This window comes from Vidua macroura, chromosome Z, assembly GCF_024509145.1.
Source record: "Vidua macroura isolate BioBank_ID:100142 chromosome Z, ASM2450914v1, whole genome shotgun sequence".
Taxonomy (NCBI): Eukaryota; Metazoa; Chordata; class Aves; order Passeriformes; family Viduidae; genus Vidua; species Vidua macroura.
In genome coordinates, this window is record NC_071611.1 from 29,379,401 (window position 1) to 29,400,723 (window position 21,323).

Here is a 21,323-nt window from a genome sequence, read left to right on the forward strand (position 1 = left end):
AGAATACCTGTAGTCTTCCACCTTATAGCTTTAAATTAATCTTGGATTTCCTTCTATATTCTCTTTCTAGTCAGCTTCTGAATCCATTTTGACATTTCTGTTAGAAGGTGGTTTGACCTTTTTTCCAGTAAATCCTTGGTTGCAAAACAAATAACCTCTAAATCCCAACTCAACTGCTTAGAGCCAAGGTAAGTTCCAAGCAGTCTTGACATACATGCAATGTACCATTCCCATTGAAATTTTTTGTATTGGGACAGAAGTGACAAAGCTCTATTTGTTAAAAAAAGAAATTAAGAAACTGATTTAGTTTAAATACAGATAGGATTGTAATGACAAGAGTTCTACATGTGACCCAGTGACAGCCCTCACACAACACAGACTAGGGTATTAAGGTCCCTGAATCAGAAAGGAGCCTGGTGAGTAGACCAGTCTTTCCTGAAGGTGCTTAACTTAGTGCATTGTAAGGACAGAGACAAAAACCTTAATTTTAGTTAAGTGGTAAGAACTATACTTTCTGTAGAAATAGAAAGCAGAAAACAGTATTTGTATTTCCTCTAGATATTCACTCATTTTTGGATGAGTTTGAATGCAGCCATCTGCCATGCGCACAAATAACCTAAGAATGTAAAAGTCACCTTGAAAGAGAAGAGAGGTCAGTGCAGCCCAGCATTGCAAGCAGCACTCACTATCTGGTAGCAACTGCTGGAGGGGAACCTCCTCCCTCCAACTTCTTAAAAAAAATGCAAAACACCAACATCCTAACAGTGGAATACCCTAACAGAAAGAATACCCTAATAAAAACTCCATTCATGGTAATAGCACTCCTGTTCACCTAGAACATAAGTGGGAAAGACTTCTTAAGCATTTTACTCTAGCAGCACCCTAAGATACCAATCTAGTGCAAAACAGAACTCTTTTAAGAACCCTTAGACATGAATGAACATTTTGGGCTTTGATTTCTAAACCAAGCACTGCATTAGGCTTCAGCTGGTGTTCTGCTTTGATGACAGGGACGACAGCTACACAGTTTGTAGGGTTTTTTTCACAACTCATATATGCAGTCAAATTTACACTGAATGCAATGGCAGCAATCTCCCATCATATGCTAAACTATAAATATGCATATCCACACTTCGCTGACCTTAGCCAAAACTGTGTGACGCTTGTAATAAGCTAATTCTGTGAACTTAAAGATTGCCTTTGGTGACAGAAATGTTTACAGCTTTGTCACCTTGTTCCTGTTCTGATCTTTTCTCAGCTAGCCTTAAGAGACTGAAGATATAAATATTGAATTTCTTATGCATAGAACTTCACAGAAGCTACTAGGAAAACATTCTCAACCTTTCCTGGCTGGGAGATGCAGGCTGTGTCTAAACATGTAATTTTTTTCCAGTAATTGATGAGAAATACTGGACTGAAGCAGTTGTCACCTCTTCCATTATGACTTGAAGAGCTAATTCAAGATTAAAATAAAAATGCACATCAAATACTAGGTCTAGCTGTTTTTTCCAATTGCCAGTGCTAAGCATCCAGCATCCATCCAAGCTGAGCATCTGAACTGCAATAAAGGACCCGAAGAAGTGGCATTTAATTTGGAAAAGAAATCAAGAACTAATTCACCTATACTAAAGGAATAACAGAATTCACAGTGGCAGAATGTGTATTATCTGTGCCACTCAGTGGCAAAGATCTGTCCTTCTTGTACAGAAATATTTAATTTCTGGACTTGAAAAACCCATCACCACAGAACTATCTGCACATCACCAATGCACAAAGCTGTAACAGGTATACCTGTGTAACAGGTATATATGGAAGTATACGTAATAGCTTAAAAATTATTTTTTCAGCATTGTTCTTTAATGATAACCATCTTTGCCTGCATTTCAAATGCAACACAACTTTTCAATAAAACAAAATCTCTACATGAACAATTTTCCAGGAGAAGATCAATATCATTCTTAAATCTGACTTCATAAACTGTACCACCTGTAAAAAATGGAAAAGAAACATACAGCAGGTACACTTGAAACTTGCTGTGCAACAAGCAGTCATTCCTTGGAAATATAAAAATATTGCATTGAGAGATGTTCTTTACTTTACACCACCTCAGCAGTTTTTCTAAAGCAGAATATTTTTATTTTATTACTAAAATGCAAAGGCATGTGAAATAAAAAGTATGCATGTTGCAGGCTGCATTTACCAAAGTTTCTGCAAAACACATATATACATATGTATATATGTAATACATATATAGATACAAATATAGATATAGATATAGATATAGATATGTAACTAAATTTGATTATCACTGTACACTTATGTAAAAAATATCCCGAAGTAGATACTACTAAAACCATCTACCACTACAGATACTACTGGCAAATTGTTGAGAAAGTAGATACAAAGCAAATTAATTGCAATATCCAGTAAAGAGGCTCTGGAAGTGATATCCCATTATAGACACCATTGCCAGATTTTTAGAATTACACTGAAGATAAATCCTTGTTTATCTTAAACACCTGTTAGTAAATAATGTTTCCCTTTTAAAACCCTGTCTCAAAATGAGCAAGAAATGAGTTTCAAGTTTAACATTTTCTGCTTATGGATTTGTGTATTCAAATGTAAATATACAAGTATTCAGATACAACATATATGGTTTTCTTAGGCAAGGATATTAATTCTCAGATATTTGTGCACTGGCATGAAGACTAAAGCCACGATGTGTGCCAATATCAACACATTCAAATTTCCATTTGGAAATGGAGGAAAAACCCCCACTTTGTCACCTGAGAATTCCAAAGGAACTCTCATCATATCAAAAGTCCGGTGACTTTAGTAAACCCAACAGGCTGGACAAGAACAACATCATTGAAAGACAGCCAATATACAATACTCACAAAAAAAAGGGGAAAAAAGATGGCATAATCTTGACCTCGCAATTATGAAAATCTTTAGCACAAATTCTGAAGATGAGAATAAAGCATGGAGATAAATCCAATAAAACACTGCATGGATATACTAAAAGTGCTTTCCATTATAAACATTTTTTCCTAAGCATCAGGGCGAGTGTTAGGTTAGTAGTGACAGGGGTGCTTAAAGACGCTTTCTACGACTATCCTGTTCAAGATTTTTTAATAGCAATCTTTTAAGATCAGAAAAATGTTTAAGTTGGATTATGTCACAGACAATACAGTGATTTAGTAAGACACCATAGGGAAAAAAAACTGTACAGACTTATGGACAAAAAAAAAAATTAGAAAAAAGGACAAGATACCATAACACCAAGCCAAGTACTTAGGATTTCCTTGTAGGCATCAGCCATTTCTAACTGAACTGTCCAACACATCAGTTAATCATGTAAGAAATTACACTAGGCAGTTGCAAAGAGGATAATTGGAACACTGGAGCACAACCACAGACATTTCCAATAGAAACAAGAAGATAATCATGACACTGTACAAGCCATGAAGAGACCCCAATTAAAATTCTAAATATAGCTATAGATGTCATCATCCTCTGTCAAAAAGAAGATGAATTAAAACTGAAACCTGTTCCAAGATATATTAATATACTCAGACACAGAGGAAAACCTACCACACCAGAAGAAAACAAAATTTTATTTAGTCTAATAATTGAAGGATGTGAGAACACTACAAATACAGCAGGTGAGAGAATGAGGGACAACACTCATGAGAAATGTCAGCAATTAAACTGCAGAAACAATGAACACTCAGAGAGAAAGAGATGTAAACCAGGTTTCTAACCTGACACACAGAGCAGAAAAACCTTGTTAGCCATTATATGTATTGGCTTAGCTTTTAGGAGATATTATTGACAACAGTTGGCAGTAGCAGCAGGCAAAAGAACTCAGTTACTTCACATATTCCTAAACAATGAAAAGTAATAGCTATATGGCTGTATAAAAAAAAAAAAATAATGCACCAAACTGGAAGAAACTGAAGGCTTGTCATTTATGAGATTAAATATTTCAAAAGCTTCTAGGAAAATTTATTTGTTTATAAAAGAAGTATTTCCATATTCTGAAGCACAAGTTAAAAGACTTTGAACTAGAAAGTATTTATACCTAGATGTAAAATTGTGGGATAGTACAGCAGTCTCATCACTTACAGAACAGAAGTAGACAATGTCAAAGGGGTCTGAACCTTACTTTGAAATGGTATTTTAATTTTTCATTGTTTTCCAATTTATTTGATCTAAACATCATCTCCCTATAGAACACTATGTTTTCTATGCAACACTGTTTTAGCAGGTAAACTTACATACATGAATACTTCAAATTCATTCTTCCAGGTACAGAACAGGATGCTGCAAATCAATAGATTTTAACAAGCAAAGCAGAATTCTTCATAACTATCAAGAGAAACACTGCAATGGAGAACTGGCTTTCAAGTTGTCTTCAGTAACTGATTTATTCTTATGATATTAGTAATAAATTACTTCACCATTTCACTAACCATTAAGCATTATAGAAGCTGACAGTGACAAAGAAAAAAATTACGAGAATTTTTAATGTGTATTATGTATTATGTGTAAGATTAACTACTTAAAGTATCAGCTGTGTCAACCTCAAGTCTTCAAGTTTATCTGTAGTACCTGTTTTAATTATGAAAATCTTACCATTTGGTTAGACTATTAAAAAACAGAACAGAAAAAAGCATACACAATCATTAGAATTTCAACAAGATTATGTATATTCCAGATATTCTTCAACCTTAATGAGGGCTTCTGAAATGCAAACTTTGTGCAGCAGAAAAAGAAAAAAAAGCATGACAATAATGCATCTGCATCATAAGCAGCTGTTTTGATAGCTGAATGTGTATCAGATCTGGTGCTCTTAGTCATTCATTAACTGGTAACAGAGAAGAGGAAGCCAACAGCTCTGATCACAGATGACTAATAAATTAAGGGTCACTAGTGGAGAGCACCTGTGCTTATGTTCCATTGCTCATCTCCTGATCTGCCCAACTGCTCCAGCACTATCTGGGGGTGTACTAATCTCTTGCAAACTGCTGACCCACACAGCACAATGTGAAAGACACAGTAAAAAAATGGCCTAAGGCAATTTTTTCACTCAGCAACATGATTGCTTAACTAATTGCTGTATTTTCTGAAAGAGATGCTTGCTGGACATGGGATGGGTCAAGAAAGCGACAATCTAGGAGAAAAGAGCATAAAATAAGAATGGAGAGGGGAAAACTACAGAAATGGCTAAAAGCACTGTGATGTGGACATCATAACCTAGGACAGCATAACCTATACTCATCTAGGAGTTTTCCTTTTTTGAGTATTACCCTTTCATTTTTGCTCGCAAGATTTAATCTATTTTACAGAGGTAGCAGATTAGTATTTACTTTGTACTAAAACTATTACATGTAATAGTTTTGCATAGTCAGTATGCACCATAAATATGCCAGGTTTTTCAGAAATATTCCTGACAATAAAGGACTTGAGAGTTACAGCTGTGCATGAAATAATTTGTGCATCCAGGACAAGCAAGACAAGTGGAATTACAGTTGTCATTAATTGCTTCACTCGAATTACTACAGGACAAGCAACACAAATTTCAAAAATACTTCCTTACTTACCGGACTAGTGTTGGAAAAGAAACAAGAATGTAAATGCATTTTACAGCCTTCATAAGCATTCCCTTTGTCCTTGAGAAGTCAAAATTAAAAGCTGCTGATACAGATTCAGGGCTTTTTTTCCCTGTAACTACTGCAAATCCATAATGTACACTTCTTCCCTTTCTTCAGTACCCACTTTGCTCTGCAGAAACTTAAAACTAATGTAGATATAAAGTTTCATGTTCAACTTACCTTCCAAAATTGGCTGGCAAAAACTCAAGAAAAGCATCATTCAGGTACAGCTGTGTTAGGTTTAACAGTTGAGAAAATCCATCTGGCAGCCTATATAGAAGTAAAATAACATAGTACCTTAGTTTCATTTAAATTCAGGGCATTAAGTCGTATTTTCTTAAGCAACAGTATAGTACTGAAGTCCTACATATTGATAAAATTAAGGGGTGAATTTCTTTAAAGCCACACTACACAGCTGTTCTCTAGAAGATGAGTTTCAAATTTATTTTAAGTATTGAGAAAAATACCTACAGGCAATAAAAACTACAAATAGATGTAGTCTTGCCATGAACTTGTGATGTCCTGATATGTAATGAGAAGAAGGCATTAATTAGAAACAACGGCATAAATTAAAAAATACACAACCCCTTTTTTCCCTGGAAGAGATATGCTGTATCTCTGGCAGTGGAGATTTCTGGCAAATTAATTTTGTCACTATAGCAGAAATGCATATTAAATCAGAATTAATTTTTGTTATTAAGAAAACTCTTTGCACACTTCTGTACAGTCACAGAGAAGTGATGGATTTTAAGCTGACAAAGCTACATGGTATAATGAAGGATAGTCCACATAGCCTATTAGCTTTGGCAAAGTACTTTAATGAGATAGCTATACTGGATCACAGTGCAACAAGGTTAATTGAAGATATTTCTCAGGGAACTCTGCTCTCGCCTCCAAGGGCTGGCACATGTCTTGGGGCAAATTCTAGACAAAACATAAAACATCGAAAAATTTACAAACTTACTTTGAAATTGGATTTACACTTGCCTCGACAATTGTCAAGACTTTACAGTTTTTTATATTTTCTGGAAACTCCTGTATGCCTGCAAGATGCAGAAAGAAGTAGAAAAACAGCCTTTAATTATTAGATTCCACCACATCCATAAAAATTATGCACATGAAACCATGAGCCATAAAAACTCTGATTTATTTAGCAACTAGTGAACTGTTTTTCTGATGTCTCATTTTACATACAGTTTTCATTAAGGAAATACTCCTACGCAATATCATTTTCTTGCTATACTATTCCTAAAGCTTTTCATGTTTCAGGTTAGCATGAAGCTCACAAGCTACAAACACAAAGTACACTAAATTCCTATTGCTTGTTGCCAAATATTGAATTACTTGTGCTTTGGAATGTACTTAAGATAAGAACCTCTGTCCCAACATAATTTATTTTTAAAAAGGCAATCACTTGGTAGCATAAAGTTTCCAGTGGGATCTCTTTATCAAATCCATGGCTTGTATAACATCCAGGTGAAATGGTAATGCTTCAAATCTTTGAGTATTTTTACAGTTTCACAGTTATGAACAGATATCCATCCCAAAATGTGATGTATGCTTGCTGTTAGCATCTAGATCATTTGAGAGGAGGACAAAAAATGCTCCAGGCACACTTATGTTTGAAAATTAAAACAATAAGCGACTTTCTTTTTTTCCAAGATTATTTGTGAAAATGCCAGAGTGGTGCTACATTCCACATATCTGCCAAATCTCTATCTGTCAGAAACTTAAAAAGCAGGCCTTGAATATGACACGTATCCACCACATCAGAAGGAAATCAGTATTGAATCATTCTACCATGCAAAACCGTTACCTCCATCTTTATTATATACACCATGAAAAAAAATTAAAATAAACCCACTGCTATCACAACTGCAGTTGCTTTTGCAACATGCTCTTACATCCTGGTACAGGTGTCTTTATTTTAAATATATTTGTCCTAAATACAATAACCATTCATACTGGTATCTTTCTACTTGGATTAAGAATACGCTGTTGTTTGCAGCAAAAAAACACCATATGCTAATAAATAAAGCTAGTTTAAAATTACTTTTTTTTCCCCCAGATACCAAGCCTTAGCTCTTTGTTTTTGAGTTAATGCATGTAATTGTGTTTGTGAGAGCTTTATCAGATATGTGGAAAGTGCAACTGAACCTAGGGAACAAGATCACAAGTTCCACAAGAAGGAACCATACTCTGTGAATGCTTGTTTGTAGATTAGCAAGAGTACTAAATTTCATGCTGCTTGAAACAACATTAACAGTCCAGCTTCAGAGAGAAAGACAAGGGCAGCATCACTTCTCATTCAGGCTGGCAGGTGGAACTTTATGTATCTATTCTGAGAACATGTGGCAAAGCATCAGCTGCTAAGTAATATTTTTGCTAACATAAAAAATTGCAGAATATTTGATGTTTAGCTTAAAGCTTGAGTCTATGTTTGTGCAGTAACAAGACTGACCTGGTATATAATGACTTAAGAGATAGCAGTAAACAAGAAAAACAGTAACAAAATAAAAACTTTAAGCAATTGGTTATAATGAGTGGCAAAGACACTGTGCTGACTTTTCCATAAGTTCAACTAAAACAGCGACACCATTTCTTTCAAACTAGACTTTTAGGTCTTTTCTTGACAGGAACTTGTTTGTCAATACTACCATCGAAACAATACTTTTTGACTTATTGTACTCCATTACTCAAAGGTAAAAGGCAAGAAAAAAACATGACATTTAGTTAATCCATGAGTTTAAATACACCTAAGTATGATGGACATTTTTGGGAAATAATTTGCTAAACTCAGAAGCAGAAGGGACTAGGAAGAATAGAACTATCAGTGGTAAAACAGGCCAACATTTCTGATGCTTCCTGAGTAACATGCATGTTTATGCATACTCACAGGTGTAAATAAAAATATAGCTTTATATATATATATATATATATATATATATATACATACACGCACATATATACACGTGTGTGAGTATGTGTTCATGTGTATGAGTTCAGCCATGTGAAATTTACTGAATCTGTGAGTGGAGTCAAAGCAGAAGATGGCAATGGGATACTAATTTAATTAATTTCCATTACTCAGTACAAAATCAAAACTAAAAAGGTAATATTTATAATGTCATAAAGTTTCATTTCTGTAAAGCAGTAATGTTATTTTTGAGTCCAAGAAAGATTAGGAAACTACCACAGACAGAGCAGAACCATACCTTATCTATTGCTGTCTTATCTATTGGTATATTTTCTCTTTCTTACAAAGAGAAACACACTTCTAAGAAACTCAAATATACATGATCTTAATTCCAGTTGTAGCAATAAACCTCATTCAGCAAAAAGAATATCCATACATGGAAAGCATCTAACATGACACAACACTCTGAGCCTGCAGAAATGAAGTTACAGATGATTTGTATGAAGTGAACTTCTGGTGTCTGAAAAAAAAACGAAGACCTCTTTATTGCTGAGGATACAAATTTACCTTCTTAAAATAAGTATTTACACTAATCAGAAAAGCTAAGCTCTTTCTTGGAGAAAAGGCAAATGCTTAAAATAAGCATTTACACTAATCAGAAAAGCTAAGCGCTTCCTTGGAGGCCAAGCTGTGTCTCAGACTCACTCTGTGCCCTTAGTTTTTCTGTTTGAATCATGCTGAGACATTCTCTAAGCTTAGTTTTTCTGAGAGATGCTCTCACTACTGGCCTTGGCTTGGTCCTTGGATGAAAGATTGCTCTGGTCCAACACATTAAACCTTGTGTTTGCAATATTAACATTAGTTTCCACTGTCTGTGTAATGAATTCATGGAAGGACAAAATGCTTAAATTTGCAGTAACTACCTAAAAACCAAAACACATAGCACATCTACAAGAGGGGAGAATGTCAATTTAAGCTTACTCTCAAAACAACAGCCAAATAAAATATTAGCTATTCAAATACAGACATGTTAAATCAGCATGCTTTTATACATAATCAGAGGACACTACAGTAGTCCCCTGTTTGACTATGCCTTGGGCAAGAGACAGCAACAGTTTTAGCAACAAATTAATAATAGAAATTCAACTGATATGAGAAACCTAACAATGAGGGAGCCTGGGAACTCAATTTTGCTTCTTCTTCAAGCCAGAATCATTATGGTACATAGCATCTTAACCAACCTCATTCAGTACTTCAGTACAGATAAATGGCCATCATTCAAAAAAGCACCATATTGAGAATGACAGTATGAAATATACCAAATATTTGTAATATACATTCAGAAACTAGGGGGAAAAAATCAGGAGACTGCTACTCTCTACCACATGATAGGAAATTGCATGTACTGACTGGCTACATAACAATGTTCTGACCACTCCCTTTTCCTCAACTATACTCCTCCTGCATGCTAGAAACATGCAATTATTGTTGAATTAGTATTGTTTAATTTCTCCCACCAAGAAAAATTCAAAAAGCAAGTAGAAAGAAGAATAAATAAGAAGGCAGAGAGACATGAGAAAAAGCTATGAGGGAAGGAAAATGGAGCTGTAAAGAGCACACTTTGTAAGAGGAATTGTTGCTTGTTTTTCTGCTTTTCATCTATCCTCAATATTCTGAATCTTCTTCCTCATCAAGGAAGCTCAGAAAATCAAGACATTCTGCGACCACATGTATCTTCACTCATTTTTAACATTGTGCTAATTAATTCAATTGATAGCCAATTCAATCTTTCCACGAGCCTCTCATTAGATGAATACTGCAAATTGAGATCCACATTCCTTCTAAATCCTATTTTTCTTTAGGGGTCTTTACTGCTTTCTCTGTACACTGATACCCAAGGATTATAGAAGATAGTGCAACAGTTCACCTAGTCTGTTGCAGCCTTATTCCACTTTCATTGAAAAGCATTATATGGACAGGTTCTTCAACATATTATTAATTTTGTACTTTACATGGTAACAATCACTATACACAACACATTTCAGTGCTCAATTTGTTTATAGATCACGCTCACTGTTTTCCAAAAAAATACAAATCATTGTGCCTCTGGACATGAACATCTGCAGAGCACAGTAGGAGAAAACACAATTTGCTGATCATCTTTAACCACCAGATCCAACTGATTTGGGAGTAAATCTCTTTTTGTAGTGTAGTTTACCACAGAAGTTAGATTTATGTAATAGCTTTTAGCATTCACTTGTCTGTTCTTTCCTCCTTGTTTTCCCAGATTTCAAGGACTTTTAAACTCGCTGGCCAGTTTCTATCAAAAAAAACATCAAACCCCCTCAACAACAACCCCCCACCCCCCAAAACAAAACAAAAAAAGCAACCAACAAGGAAAAAACAAACAAAAAAACCCACCCACCCCCAAAAAACCCACACAACTCCCCCACAAAAAAAACCCAAAACACAAAAACAAACCCCCAAAACAAAAAACAAAAAGACCAAACAAAAGTTTAAACAAACAAACACATACAACAAACAAATCAAACCAACCAAAAAAAAAATCTCTGAAAATATGTTTAAGAACATCTGGCAGTAAGATAAGAAGAGGAATTTAAAATTCTTGTCTGGATTAAGCCAAAAGCAGAAAGCATTCATCATTCAGAACTCTACTTGGCAAAACCTTGTGGTATTCAATTACAATCCAAGACCAGCTGTGGCACATGCCCAAAGAACATAACAAAAAGGTCATACAGGGATTTCGGGTCAACAAATGCAAATCTAGAGGCAATCAACCTCAGTTCTTGATCACATAACATGAGTGAAATACAGAATTTCACCTGATTTTTAACTCCTTGGAGAACAATGATTTTTTCTTGCATAGCCTGTCACAGCAAGTGTGCTCAAATGTCCTTCTGCCTGGATTAAGGACTGTAAGTATAAATGGGGTCCCCCTCACCATCTGGAGTTACACTCATCTCCTCCCCTACACAGCACAATGCTCTCCTATCAACTAGGGTCAGTGTAACTTGCAGAGCAGGAGAAAAAACAGCGACAATTTTTTCTCTCCATCAGATAATTTTTTTTTTTACTCAAATACTGGCAATTCCGTATCTATAGAAAATTGTGCAAGGCAGATCCACTGTTTGCAGAATCATTTACTGCAATAGGTCTCAGTGCTGACAGCCCTGTACAATCCTGCTTCAGCCCCAGTGCAGATGGGGACTTGCTCTGCAGTTCATACTGTGGTCATACCTTAATTCAGAAACAAATGCTAAAGCTAGCATGTCCAGACAGCAGTTATAGAAACCAGCACTGCTATACAGAATTGGCAGAATCTACAGATTTGTAACACTATTCATAGAGAGTTACACCTCTTCTTACATAGAAAAATTTTAAATAAGCTTAAATAGTACCAAGAAAAACATTTTGGTTCAATACCTAAAATGCACAGAGCAAGAAAATCACTTACACATGTGAGACATCTAGAAGCCATACAGGTGATGTTCCCAAAGGAGTCTGCAGCTAGATCTCTCAGTTTGCAGAAAATGTGAGGGGAAAATCTTCTCTCCAAACAACAGGCACACTAAAAAGCTCTCTTGGAGCAAAATATATTAAACTACAGCCTGCTGTGCACTTACTCCATTTGGCACCCTTGCAAGTATAGAGAACACACAGGCAAACATATAGGTTCAGCTTGCATAAATACAAATTACCCGCTTTCTTACCTCACCTAGTCTGTTTATCCTGGGTCTAACTTCTGGACAAGCAGCTCCACCACAAAAAGAGAAGCTGTTGTTTGTTCTTCCCCTCAGGCCTCTGCTACAACTGTCTTTCAAACCCATATGGATCGACCAAGTAAAATATTTTTAAGAATATATGCCACAAATCTCCCAAATAATATGAAAGATCAGTTTGCAAAACCTGAAATTTTAAACTGAAAACCTGAAGTATCAGTCACAGCCCATATTCTTACATAATTATGTATTTACATATTTATACATTTTACTTTAATGCTGCACACCTTCTGAACGAAAATGAGCACTTTTCATTATTTGAAGTAAACAGTGTATTAGAACCCAAACAATTCAAAGCACAATACGTACCCACCTACCCTTACATTTTGAACATTCATTCCCTTTCCATATTCTTTCCTCACTGCACTGGTTTCAGACTCACCAGCATTTCAGGTTCACAGAAGATGCAAGGCTCATCTGTAGGACAGCAGTAACACCTTTCCCATTACAGTTTTGGAGTTTGTGGGTTTGCGTTTTTTATTGCTTTTATACATATGTCCTAGCACAGCTAAGACAGTGCAACAAATATTTAAGAGTCTTCCAAGCATTCCTCCTCAAACCATTTATAAGACCTTCAATTTTTAAAGTAAGGTCTCTCTAGGCATGTTCTAGTCATGTCTCTTACATAATGTAAATGAGAAGGAATACGAGTAGCAAGACAGGCTTCTCAATACCTGTTCTATGGAAAAAAAGGATAGCCAGTAATTCTTGAGTAATTTAGCCAGGCTTCTTAAAGACATGCCTGACACATTAATTTACATAAATTAAAACATGCCAGGGCAGGGTAAAATTGCAAAATGTGGAGCACCAGCAGAATTTTTGACAATAGTTGTGGCCATGATGCTGTTTTGGACAATTTCCAAGGTTACATGGTTTTCAATCATGTCTAATTCATGGATGGAATGCTGTCACGTACCCAGAGAAGCACAAAACGTAACCATTGGAAGCGGCTTTGCTTTTCCGTGTCCTGTTCCCTACTACCCTGGACTGCAAAATCAGTGCTGTGCATCCAGTCACTTTTTGCTGTCACTTTTGAGTGACATGACAACTGTCACTCAAAGCACACCCTGTTACAAAAGTAAAGAAAGAAGTTTCTCCTTGGGGTAATTGGCGAGGTGCATAGTGACAGTGGTGACACCACCAGTTGCTACAGTAAGTTCTGGGCAGACTAAGCACTAGGTTTCAGCTGGGCAGGAGGTTCCTGGAGTCAGGGTAAACTGAGTAACAGCTGAGAGACCTATCAGGACTGCCAAGAAACAGACAAGTCCCAGCAGTTCTTGCAAATGAGAGAGAGCAGTTCTACAGATGAGAAAGGAATAGCCAGGGGCAAGCAATCATGGGAGACTTAAATGGGTCCAGTGAGTGCAAGTGACTGGGAGCGTGGGGAACAGGATGTGTGGCTTTAGAAGTGGTGCAGGGGTCTGCATGGCAGTTCATGAGGGCGGGCCACTTCATCCTATGGAGTCATCAACACATAGCAAATTTTTTTGGCAACAAAATTGGTCACAATCTACCCATTGCGACTCCTGTTCTGAGCATGAAACCCAAACAGGCCACAGCTTCCTCAGGTAGATACCTACACCTGAACAGACCTCCTGAAATCTCAGAGACTCAGCTGCAGGGAACACTAGAATCTGGGAGCCCTGCCAGAACCCAAGGACAGAGTTGGGTGCCATGGGTGCAAGTGTGCCCAGACAGACAAGCTTCATTGCATAAAGCACTCACTAGGCAGGGTACCATCTGGGAATCTGAGCAGGCCATTGATGCTAGCATTAAGCTCTCACACAGGAAGGATGATGACCCTCCCTTAAATCCTTTAGAGCTGAAGGTAAGTTAACATCCAACCCAAGGAAGTAGGATCAGCTAATTCACATGGCAAGGGAGAACAGACTCTTGTCTCAGCTCAGAGCAGGAGAAAGAATCTTCCCTGTGCTACCAATCTGCCCCTAAAAATAGATAAGATGTTCTGGAGTTAGAAGGAGAAGAATCTAGGATAGGTAGTTAAGATCCAGAAGAAGAGAATTCTACTAAATTTGTATATTTATCTTCAGTGTTACCTAATTACAGCATTCCAGTACCTGAAGGTCCATATGAGAAAGGTGGAGAGAGACCTTTTACAAGAGCAAGTAGTGACAGGACATGGGGTGGATAGGACTATGTTTAGATTTGATGCTAAGAAGAAAGTCTTTACTGCGAGGGTGGAGAACACTGGCTGCCCAGAGAAGCTGTGGATGCTTCCTCCCCTGGAAGTATTTAAGGTTGAGTTGGATGGGACTCTGAGCAACCTGGTCTAGTGAAAAATGTCCCTGCTTCTGTCAAGGGAGCTGAAATGGGATGAACTCTGAAGTCCCTTCCAACACAAATAATTCTATTCTATGATCCTATTCTATGCTGTCTTTACATGTAAATCCATATCCACAAACACTATAATTACTTTTACAATACCTTTTCTTGTGTTACAAATATTTCTTTTGAGTCCAAGAAGACATTTTTAATAAACTAATTTCAGAATTTCAGATACATACACTCAAATTTCACATTCAAAACCTTATCTGCATTGAAGTTTATTTCCATTCCCATCCTCTCTAACACACAGAAATAATTTTACTGTGAATAGACAGACTCTTTTCGGTACCTTCAATATGACAATGTATTTAAGGAAAAAGTACTGCAAACACTTGAAAAAAGACTTTAAATAGAAAGGCTGCCTACATTTAGAGCACATTTCTAGGATCTATACAGTGATACACTATCACAGAGCTACAGATTCAGAACTCTGCAGGAAATCAATCACCTATTTCACTATCACGGATGATTTAAAAACCCTGGTTGTGTCCACCTCTCTGTCAGTATAAGCAGAGAAACGGCAAATTTACAGCAAGTTATTTTGTATTCAGGATCTTTCTGTCTTACTTCTTCCTGCAGAAAATGGAACTTGGATCTGTCTCCCCCTATTACTATGAACAATTCTCAATCCCTTAGAAAAGCCATATTCCTAAACGTACCAGATAGGCAACACAAAACTGGATAGTTTCTTGAATTCTCATTCTCCAATTCCACAACTTCTGGCACAGAGCATATTAAAGACAATTTGCCAAACCAATAGATTATTTTAGAACATTGAAGAAAACATATTTGATACAAATTTGCATCTGTTAACAAAATCCTTTAAAATTACTGAAATAACTTTATAGGCAGATATGCCTGGAGGCAGGGGGGTGAGGGTTTTCTTAGGTTTAGGTTGTCTATTTTTCCATGAAGATTCCTTGTAATACAGATTAACTGACAGGAGGAAATTTGCTTAACATCACCGTGAAAGAAATATCTCAGAGATGACTGAAAGTATTGTTATTTCCAAAGCCCCAGGTTACTCTTGATCTTGCTAGTAATTTGCTCATCTTGCTGTTTAATCCTCCAAAGGCCTGAATAATATGGAACTTAAAAATTCAATCTTTTTCTTTCACCACCTGCATGTAGGGAAAGGTAGATCATGTTTCCCACTAGACTAACCCACAGACACAAGCAATTTCAAGTGCATTTCCCAGGTTTCCAGGAGAGCTTGATTTTCCTGGCAGTCATCTCATCCTATGTTTCAGCCTTTCAAACCACTTGATTCAAGTAACCCGTAAAGCTAACTCTTCTGTACATTTAGATATGCCATCAGACACTGCACATAAATGCTTTCCCCTTCTTCAAAGAGTCAAAAATATTTCCTTGACAGCCTTCCACATTGCCCTAGATGCATGCTAAGGTTGACATGCCACAGTCACAAGGAAATGATTGTTTCCTAAAGTTTAACCCCAAAAGACATTGATTTAGGGTGACGAGTGGTGTTGCAGGGTTTTTTGGAAGGTGGGGTTTTTTTTCCTGTACAGCTGTCAACACATAAATAAATTAGCTATTCAGGATTAAAAATGCTTTGATTTCCTTTGGCCTCTTAAATAAAACTTTTTTTTTTTCTACACTGGTCCCACATTCTGTATGCTGCAACTTATTTTTAAGATGTGACCCATTAGGTTACAGGGGTGGGAGAAAAGGCATCTCTCAATGCTTTGTATAGTTCAGGATGTAATTTCTGGTATAGGAATGCAGTTTATTTATTTTTGAACCATTTGTTCAAGTATGATGTCATCTTTGTGACTAGGCCAGCACAAGGCTTCAGCTAGAAATTTCAAAGCTGAAGTGTATCTGGAAAGAAGCATCAAAATACTTCTAATATTAAGGGTTCACAGTAGCCTTGGGAATCTGGTTAAAATGCCATAAAAAGACAGCGGATGTCCTTACCAAAAACCTACGGAACTTATTGACTACTACTAATAATAAAAACAGAGTTAAGACTAACTCTAGTCTATCCTTGCTGCACATATAGCAGCAATTTGGTATTTCAAGGCTACACTTGCGCCACAACCATTTCAGCAGCCAAGGATAATACATTCCAGACCACACTCTTGTACAAAGACTTCTCTATGCTCCATTAAAGGTTTGTGCTCTAACTCAGCACATTTCAAAACATACATCACTTCGAAGAGTAGATAAACTGACAGAAGAAAAGTAGTCAAATGAAGGTTTGTAAATTAAAAAACCACCCTGTCTGGCTCAAGGAGACCAAATAAGAGAAGGCGCTGCATGCTGGGAGCATACAGGGAAACATGCACATCTCCTGGCTTCCTGTATTTTACTAGATTTTCCTTAGGCTACTACTTTTGGTCACTTTTGAAGGATGCTAGATTAGATGAATCCTTGTTCTGATAAAATGTTATTAAATATTCTTAAGTATCAGCATTTGCACATGTGCCGTGTCTCTGTTACAGTTTTATATATTGTGTGCATGAAACCAAACACATTTAAGCCAGAAATCTAAAGGGCAAGATTTTTCCTATGTGTAGCAGCCTGAATTGCTGCTACTAAAGTCCAGGGTAAAGAAGCAGAAAAGGCCTTTGCATTGTATCCACAGATGTTTAATTCAGCCACGCGATTAGATGCTCAGGACTCCGGCACACACACGGAGAGTCCCGCTTACCCACTCCCCAGGGGCCCGAGGGACACCCTGGTCTCGGGGCAGTACAAAGATATGGGCCAATCAGGGAATAGGGAGGGAGTGGCTCAGGGACACAGGAACCGACATAGGAACAGGGGAAGGAGCCAATGGGGTTTTAACAGCTTTGAGGGAAGCTTCTTGTATTCTCCTTATCGCACCCATGCTATTAGAGCACCATTGCTTTCTTGGACTAAAACCTTTTATGTAACAAATCTGCTACCTTGAAAAATTTCTGATTTTGATCTTTCATCTAAACATCAAATATTAAGCACACACATATATATGCATATAATTCTACTTGGACAACTGGATGGTCTCCCATATGACTGGTCTCACTCTGTTAGCCAGACTGCAATTCATTAAGTAACCTGGAAACATTTTAAATTTGAAGCTTAGTTTTTCATTTTCCTATCAGCTCTTTAGAAAATTAAATACTTTGATCAATACGTCTGATTATGTCTCTGCCAGAAAAAGCTCAAATATTTTATGCGAAAGTCCTATCATATTTCATGTGCACTGGTATTCGAAAATTAAAGTCTAACTGTTCTTCTAAAAATACAACCTTTAAAAATAAATGCATATTTGATGTCAAGGCATCTGCAGTTCATGATGTCGCCCAATCCGTCTCAGAAGGAAAGACTTAATGGTATATCAATTCTTCAAGAAAAACAGAGGAACTATCACCATTCACTTGCCACAACCGCAGGAATGTGAAAACCACTGAATTATTTTAGAATTTGGTATCTTTCATCATGCTGCACTTTTTGGGCCTAATCTCCACTAATGATGCTTTTTTTCATAAACTAAAAAAAAAAGCAATTCTTTCTACAGAAGTCCACATTCTATTCTTTTGAGATATAACAGAAAAAGAAAGAACTGCATATTTGATAAATTTTGCTATTCTTAGAAAAGTAGTAAAATACCTCCTATTTGGCTCTTTTAAAGACACCCATTAAAACAATGGGTGTGAATGATAAAGTGAGCAGTAAATTCTTACAAAGAAAAAAACAGACACAGGGGAAGAGAGTAGGCTCGCAGATGTCAAGAGCAAAATTTTCCATTGTTGAAACAGTGGAGAGCTGAAGAGAAAGGGAAAGGTACTTATGCCAACAAGCAAGGTCTCAAATAATACCAAATTTATTACAGAATAAATACCACTATTTCTTACTTCACCCAGCAGGAACAAACAGGGACTATAATTTGGTTCTTTTAATTTTACAGAGGTTTTAGAACTACTGGAAGACAAGATGACCTCAGTAAACAAGCTTGTGACCTCAGAACTATTTTTTATGTGCAACACTAGTCAGAGAAGCTATCCAAATTGTGATAAGTCTGACACCAGGCACATGATAATAGTTTAAATAAGCTTGTACTCCCTGCCATTTCTTTGAAGGGTGTTAAAAAAAACCCAACCTCTAGAAAACAGAGATAGATAGTTTACTGGGATAGTGTATCATATGCCTCAGAGGAACAAGTGCTCTTTCAGCACTGACCTCTGTAGGCTTAGTTCAGGGCCATAACATTTTAGACAGACAAGTAGGTCTCTGGCTTCAGCTGCCTATTTATGTACATGAACTATGGAATTCGTTAACAGCAGCACACAAATTCCATTTTGCTGCTTTTAAGTCTTCTTCATTGAGAACCTGTGTTGCAAACAGTTAATACTTTCAACAGTTCAGTCCAGGACAAAAAGGTGATTCTTTCTCTCTTGTGTGTCACTGTGACAGTTTTAATGCCAGCATTCTTTAAGAAAGACTATCAATCCACTTGTACCAGGAACACATCAGTAACAATTTATCACACTAAATGCTGTGTTCATTAAATAGAGATAATAGAGTAAGAGTTTAAGTACAGATTGGGCTAAAACAAACAACAAAGGAAAATACCAACACCGCAACAACTGGAATGCTTTCTTAGTAAAGCTGAACTTCTCTTTGTGGAGTCATAATTACTTAGCAGCCCAAATAAAACAATTTTGAATTACAAAATCTTTGGAATATTTATGTAATTCTTATTTTCAAGTATTATTTCAATTAAGTATCCTCTTACTTTGCTTTAAATTAGTAAGACAGAACTATTCTATTCTCCTCAATTAGCGTGACTTCTCTCTCATGTAAGTCACACAGCTAAGTTCAATGACAATGTTATTTCAATTTCCTCACAGTTGCACACATCTGTGAGCTTACCAAAGCAGCACCATCAGTAAAACCCCATGAATACAATCCTTGGCTGAAAACATTTCATACCTCATAAAAGTCTGACTCACACAGAATTACAGATTTTTAGTAAGTCAGGCAAGTGAACCAAGTCATGTCTGTGGACACATAAGTACACTTCCCCATGCAATAGAAGTTACCATCCCCAGAGCAGGACAGCAAAGCCAAGTCCTACTATACTACAATATTCCAAGAGCTTATAAAAATAAACCCAAAGCAATTTTCATATTAAATAAATAATACTAATAAAAGCCAGCAAAATTTACAAGTTATGCAAACTTGAGCAAACTTTCTTCAATATAGTGACAGATGACAAAAGTTACTAAAATTAATGTTTGAGCTTACGCATTTTGAGAGAATATAAAAAGCCAGACAGCATTGTCTACAAATCAATCAATGTAAGAGATACAATTAAATATCACAATCAGATCATAAAAGAGATCTTTTTATTTTAAGAAGGGATTTAGAGTAGTAGTTTTAAAATTACTAGCTGTGCAGCTTCTAGAAGATATAGTTTCGCTAGTATCTTAGTACAGTCAGTGGTGGTTCGCCTTTTAGTTACCTCAATACAATAAGCAAAGTGACTTACCATTCTTGCTGACATCCAGTTCCCTGAGATTAATGAGATTTGCAATGGATGCTGGCAATGTGGTTAGATCATTGTCTGGCAAACTCAGCTTGTGTAGAGACTGACAGTTAAAAAGTTGCTATTGAAACAAAGGAAAAAGTTAATTTGATTTTCTCACAGTTTTCTCTATACAGCTTTTGTTTTTAACCCCTTGAAACTTCTAACCTCACGGCCTGAAGACCAAGCTATTTAGAGTTTTTGTCTACCAAACATTTTTAACTAGTTTCCTTGAAAATTGACTCATATTACAACACATAAGAAAGCAAAAAACTGTAGATGGTTACAAGGCAGTAGTTATGCTTAATACTTCCTACAAATTCCTTCCAGGATCTCAGAAACTGTGACCTGTAGTTACATATAGACCTGCAAACATTGCAAAACATTTTCTTTAATAGACATGCCATGTTACAACCCAGGTGAGTAGAGTTTATTCAAGAAAGAAAAGAAAAAATTGACAGACACATCTTTTAAAGTCAAATCGTTCTGAACACAAGATTTCAGCAGGTATGCACCTCATCTAAAAGTATAAATTTCATTTTGTTATGTCTTCTAATATTTCTTCCTGTTCATACTTCCTGCCTTAAGTATGAAAAAAATAAAAAAAAAAAGTTGAAAAAAAACTTGAAAACTAGTGAAAAATATTGAACTAGTGAAAAAATTGAAACTAGTCAAGCTAGGGGTACAGAAAACTGTCTAATCTCTTCTGTATACATGCATTACCATTCTTATCAAATACTACCTCAGAGCCAGATCTTTTCTTAAATGCAGGGTACCAGAGATTCTTCCTCAAAAGCTTAAGAAATTGACAAAGTAGGGCAAATAATCTTAACGTAATGAAAAGAAAACCTCAAGATATGCAGGAAACTTACATATAGTATAAAATAAATATCTCTAAGAAAGAAGTTGAAAAGATTCATCTGAAAAATTGATGATGAGTATTCCTTTCATGACAGCTTTGGATAAAATCATTCATAAATGCCTTGACTTAGTTATTTTCTGGTTTGGAATTCTGAGAAAATATAATAAAAAAACAGGAAGGGTTTATTGACTAAAAAAAATTATCCCAA

General features: G+C 36.3%; 1 protein-coding gene across 7 annotated transcripts in view; it reads right to left on the minus strand.

Annotated features, from left to right (window-relative positions):
• The window catches only part of ERBIN (erbb2 interacting protein), a 115,744-nt gene that overhangs the window by 40,203 nt on the left and 54,218 nt on the right, over positions 1 to 21,323 (minus strand). For all 7 annotated transcript variants that reach the window (XM_054002721.1, XM_054002720.1, XM_054002718.1 and 4 more), the window contains 3 exons: positions 20,218 to 20,335; positions 6,622 to 6,700; positions 5,838 to 5,927 (listed from right to left, as the gene is read on the minus strand). In XM_054002721.1, the coding sequence (XP_053858696.1) occupies positions 5,838 to 5,927; positions 6,622 to 6,700; positions 20,218 to 20,335 (287 nt within the window). The remainder of the gene's footprint in view (positions 1 to 5,837; positions 5,928 to 6,621; positions 6,701 to 20,217; positions 20,336 to 21,323) is intronic.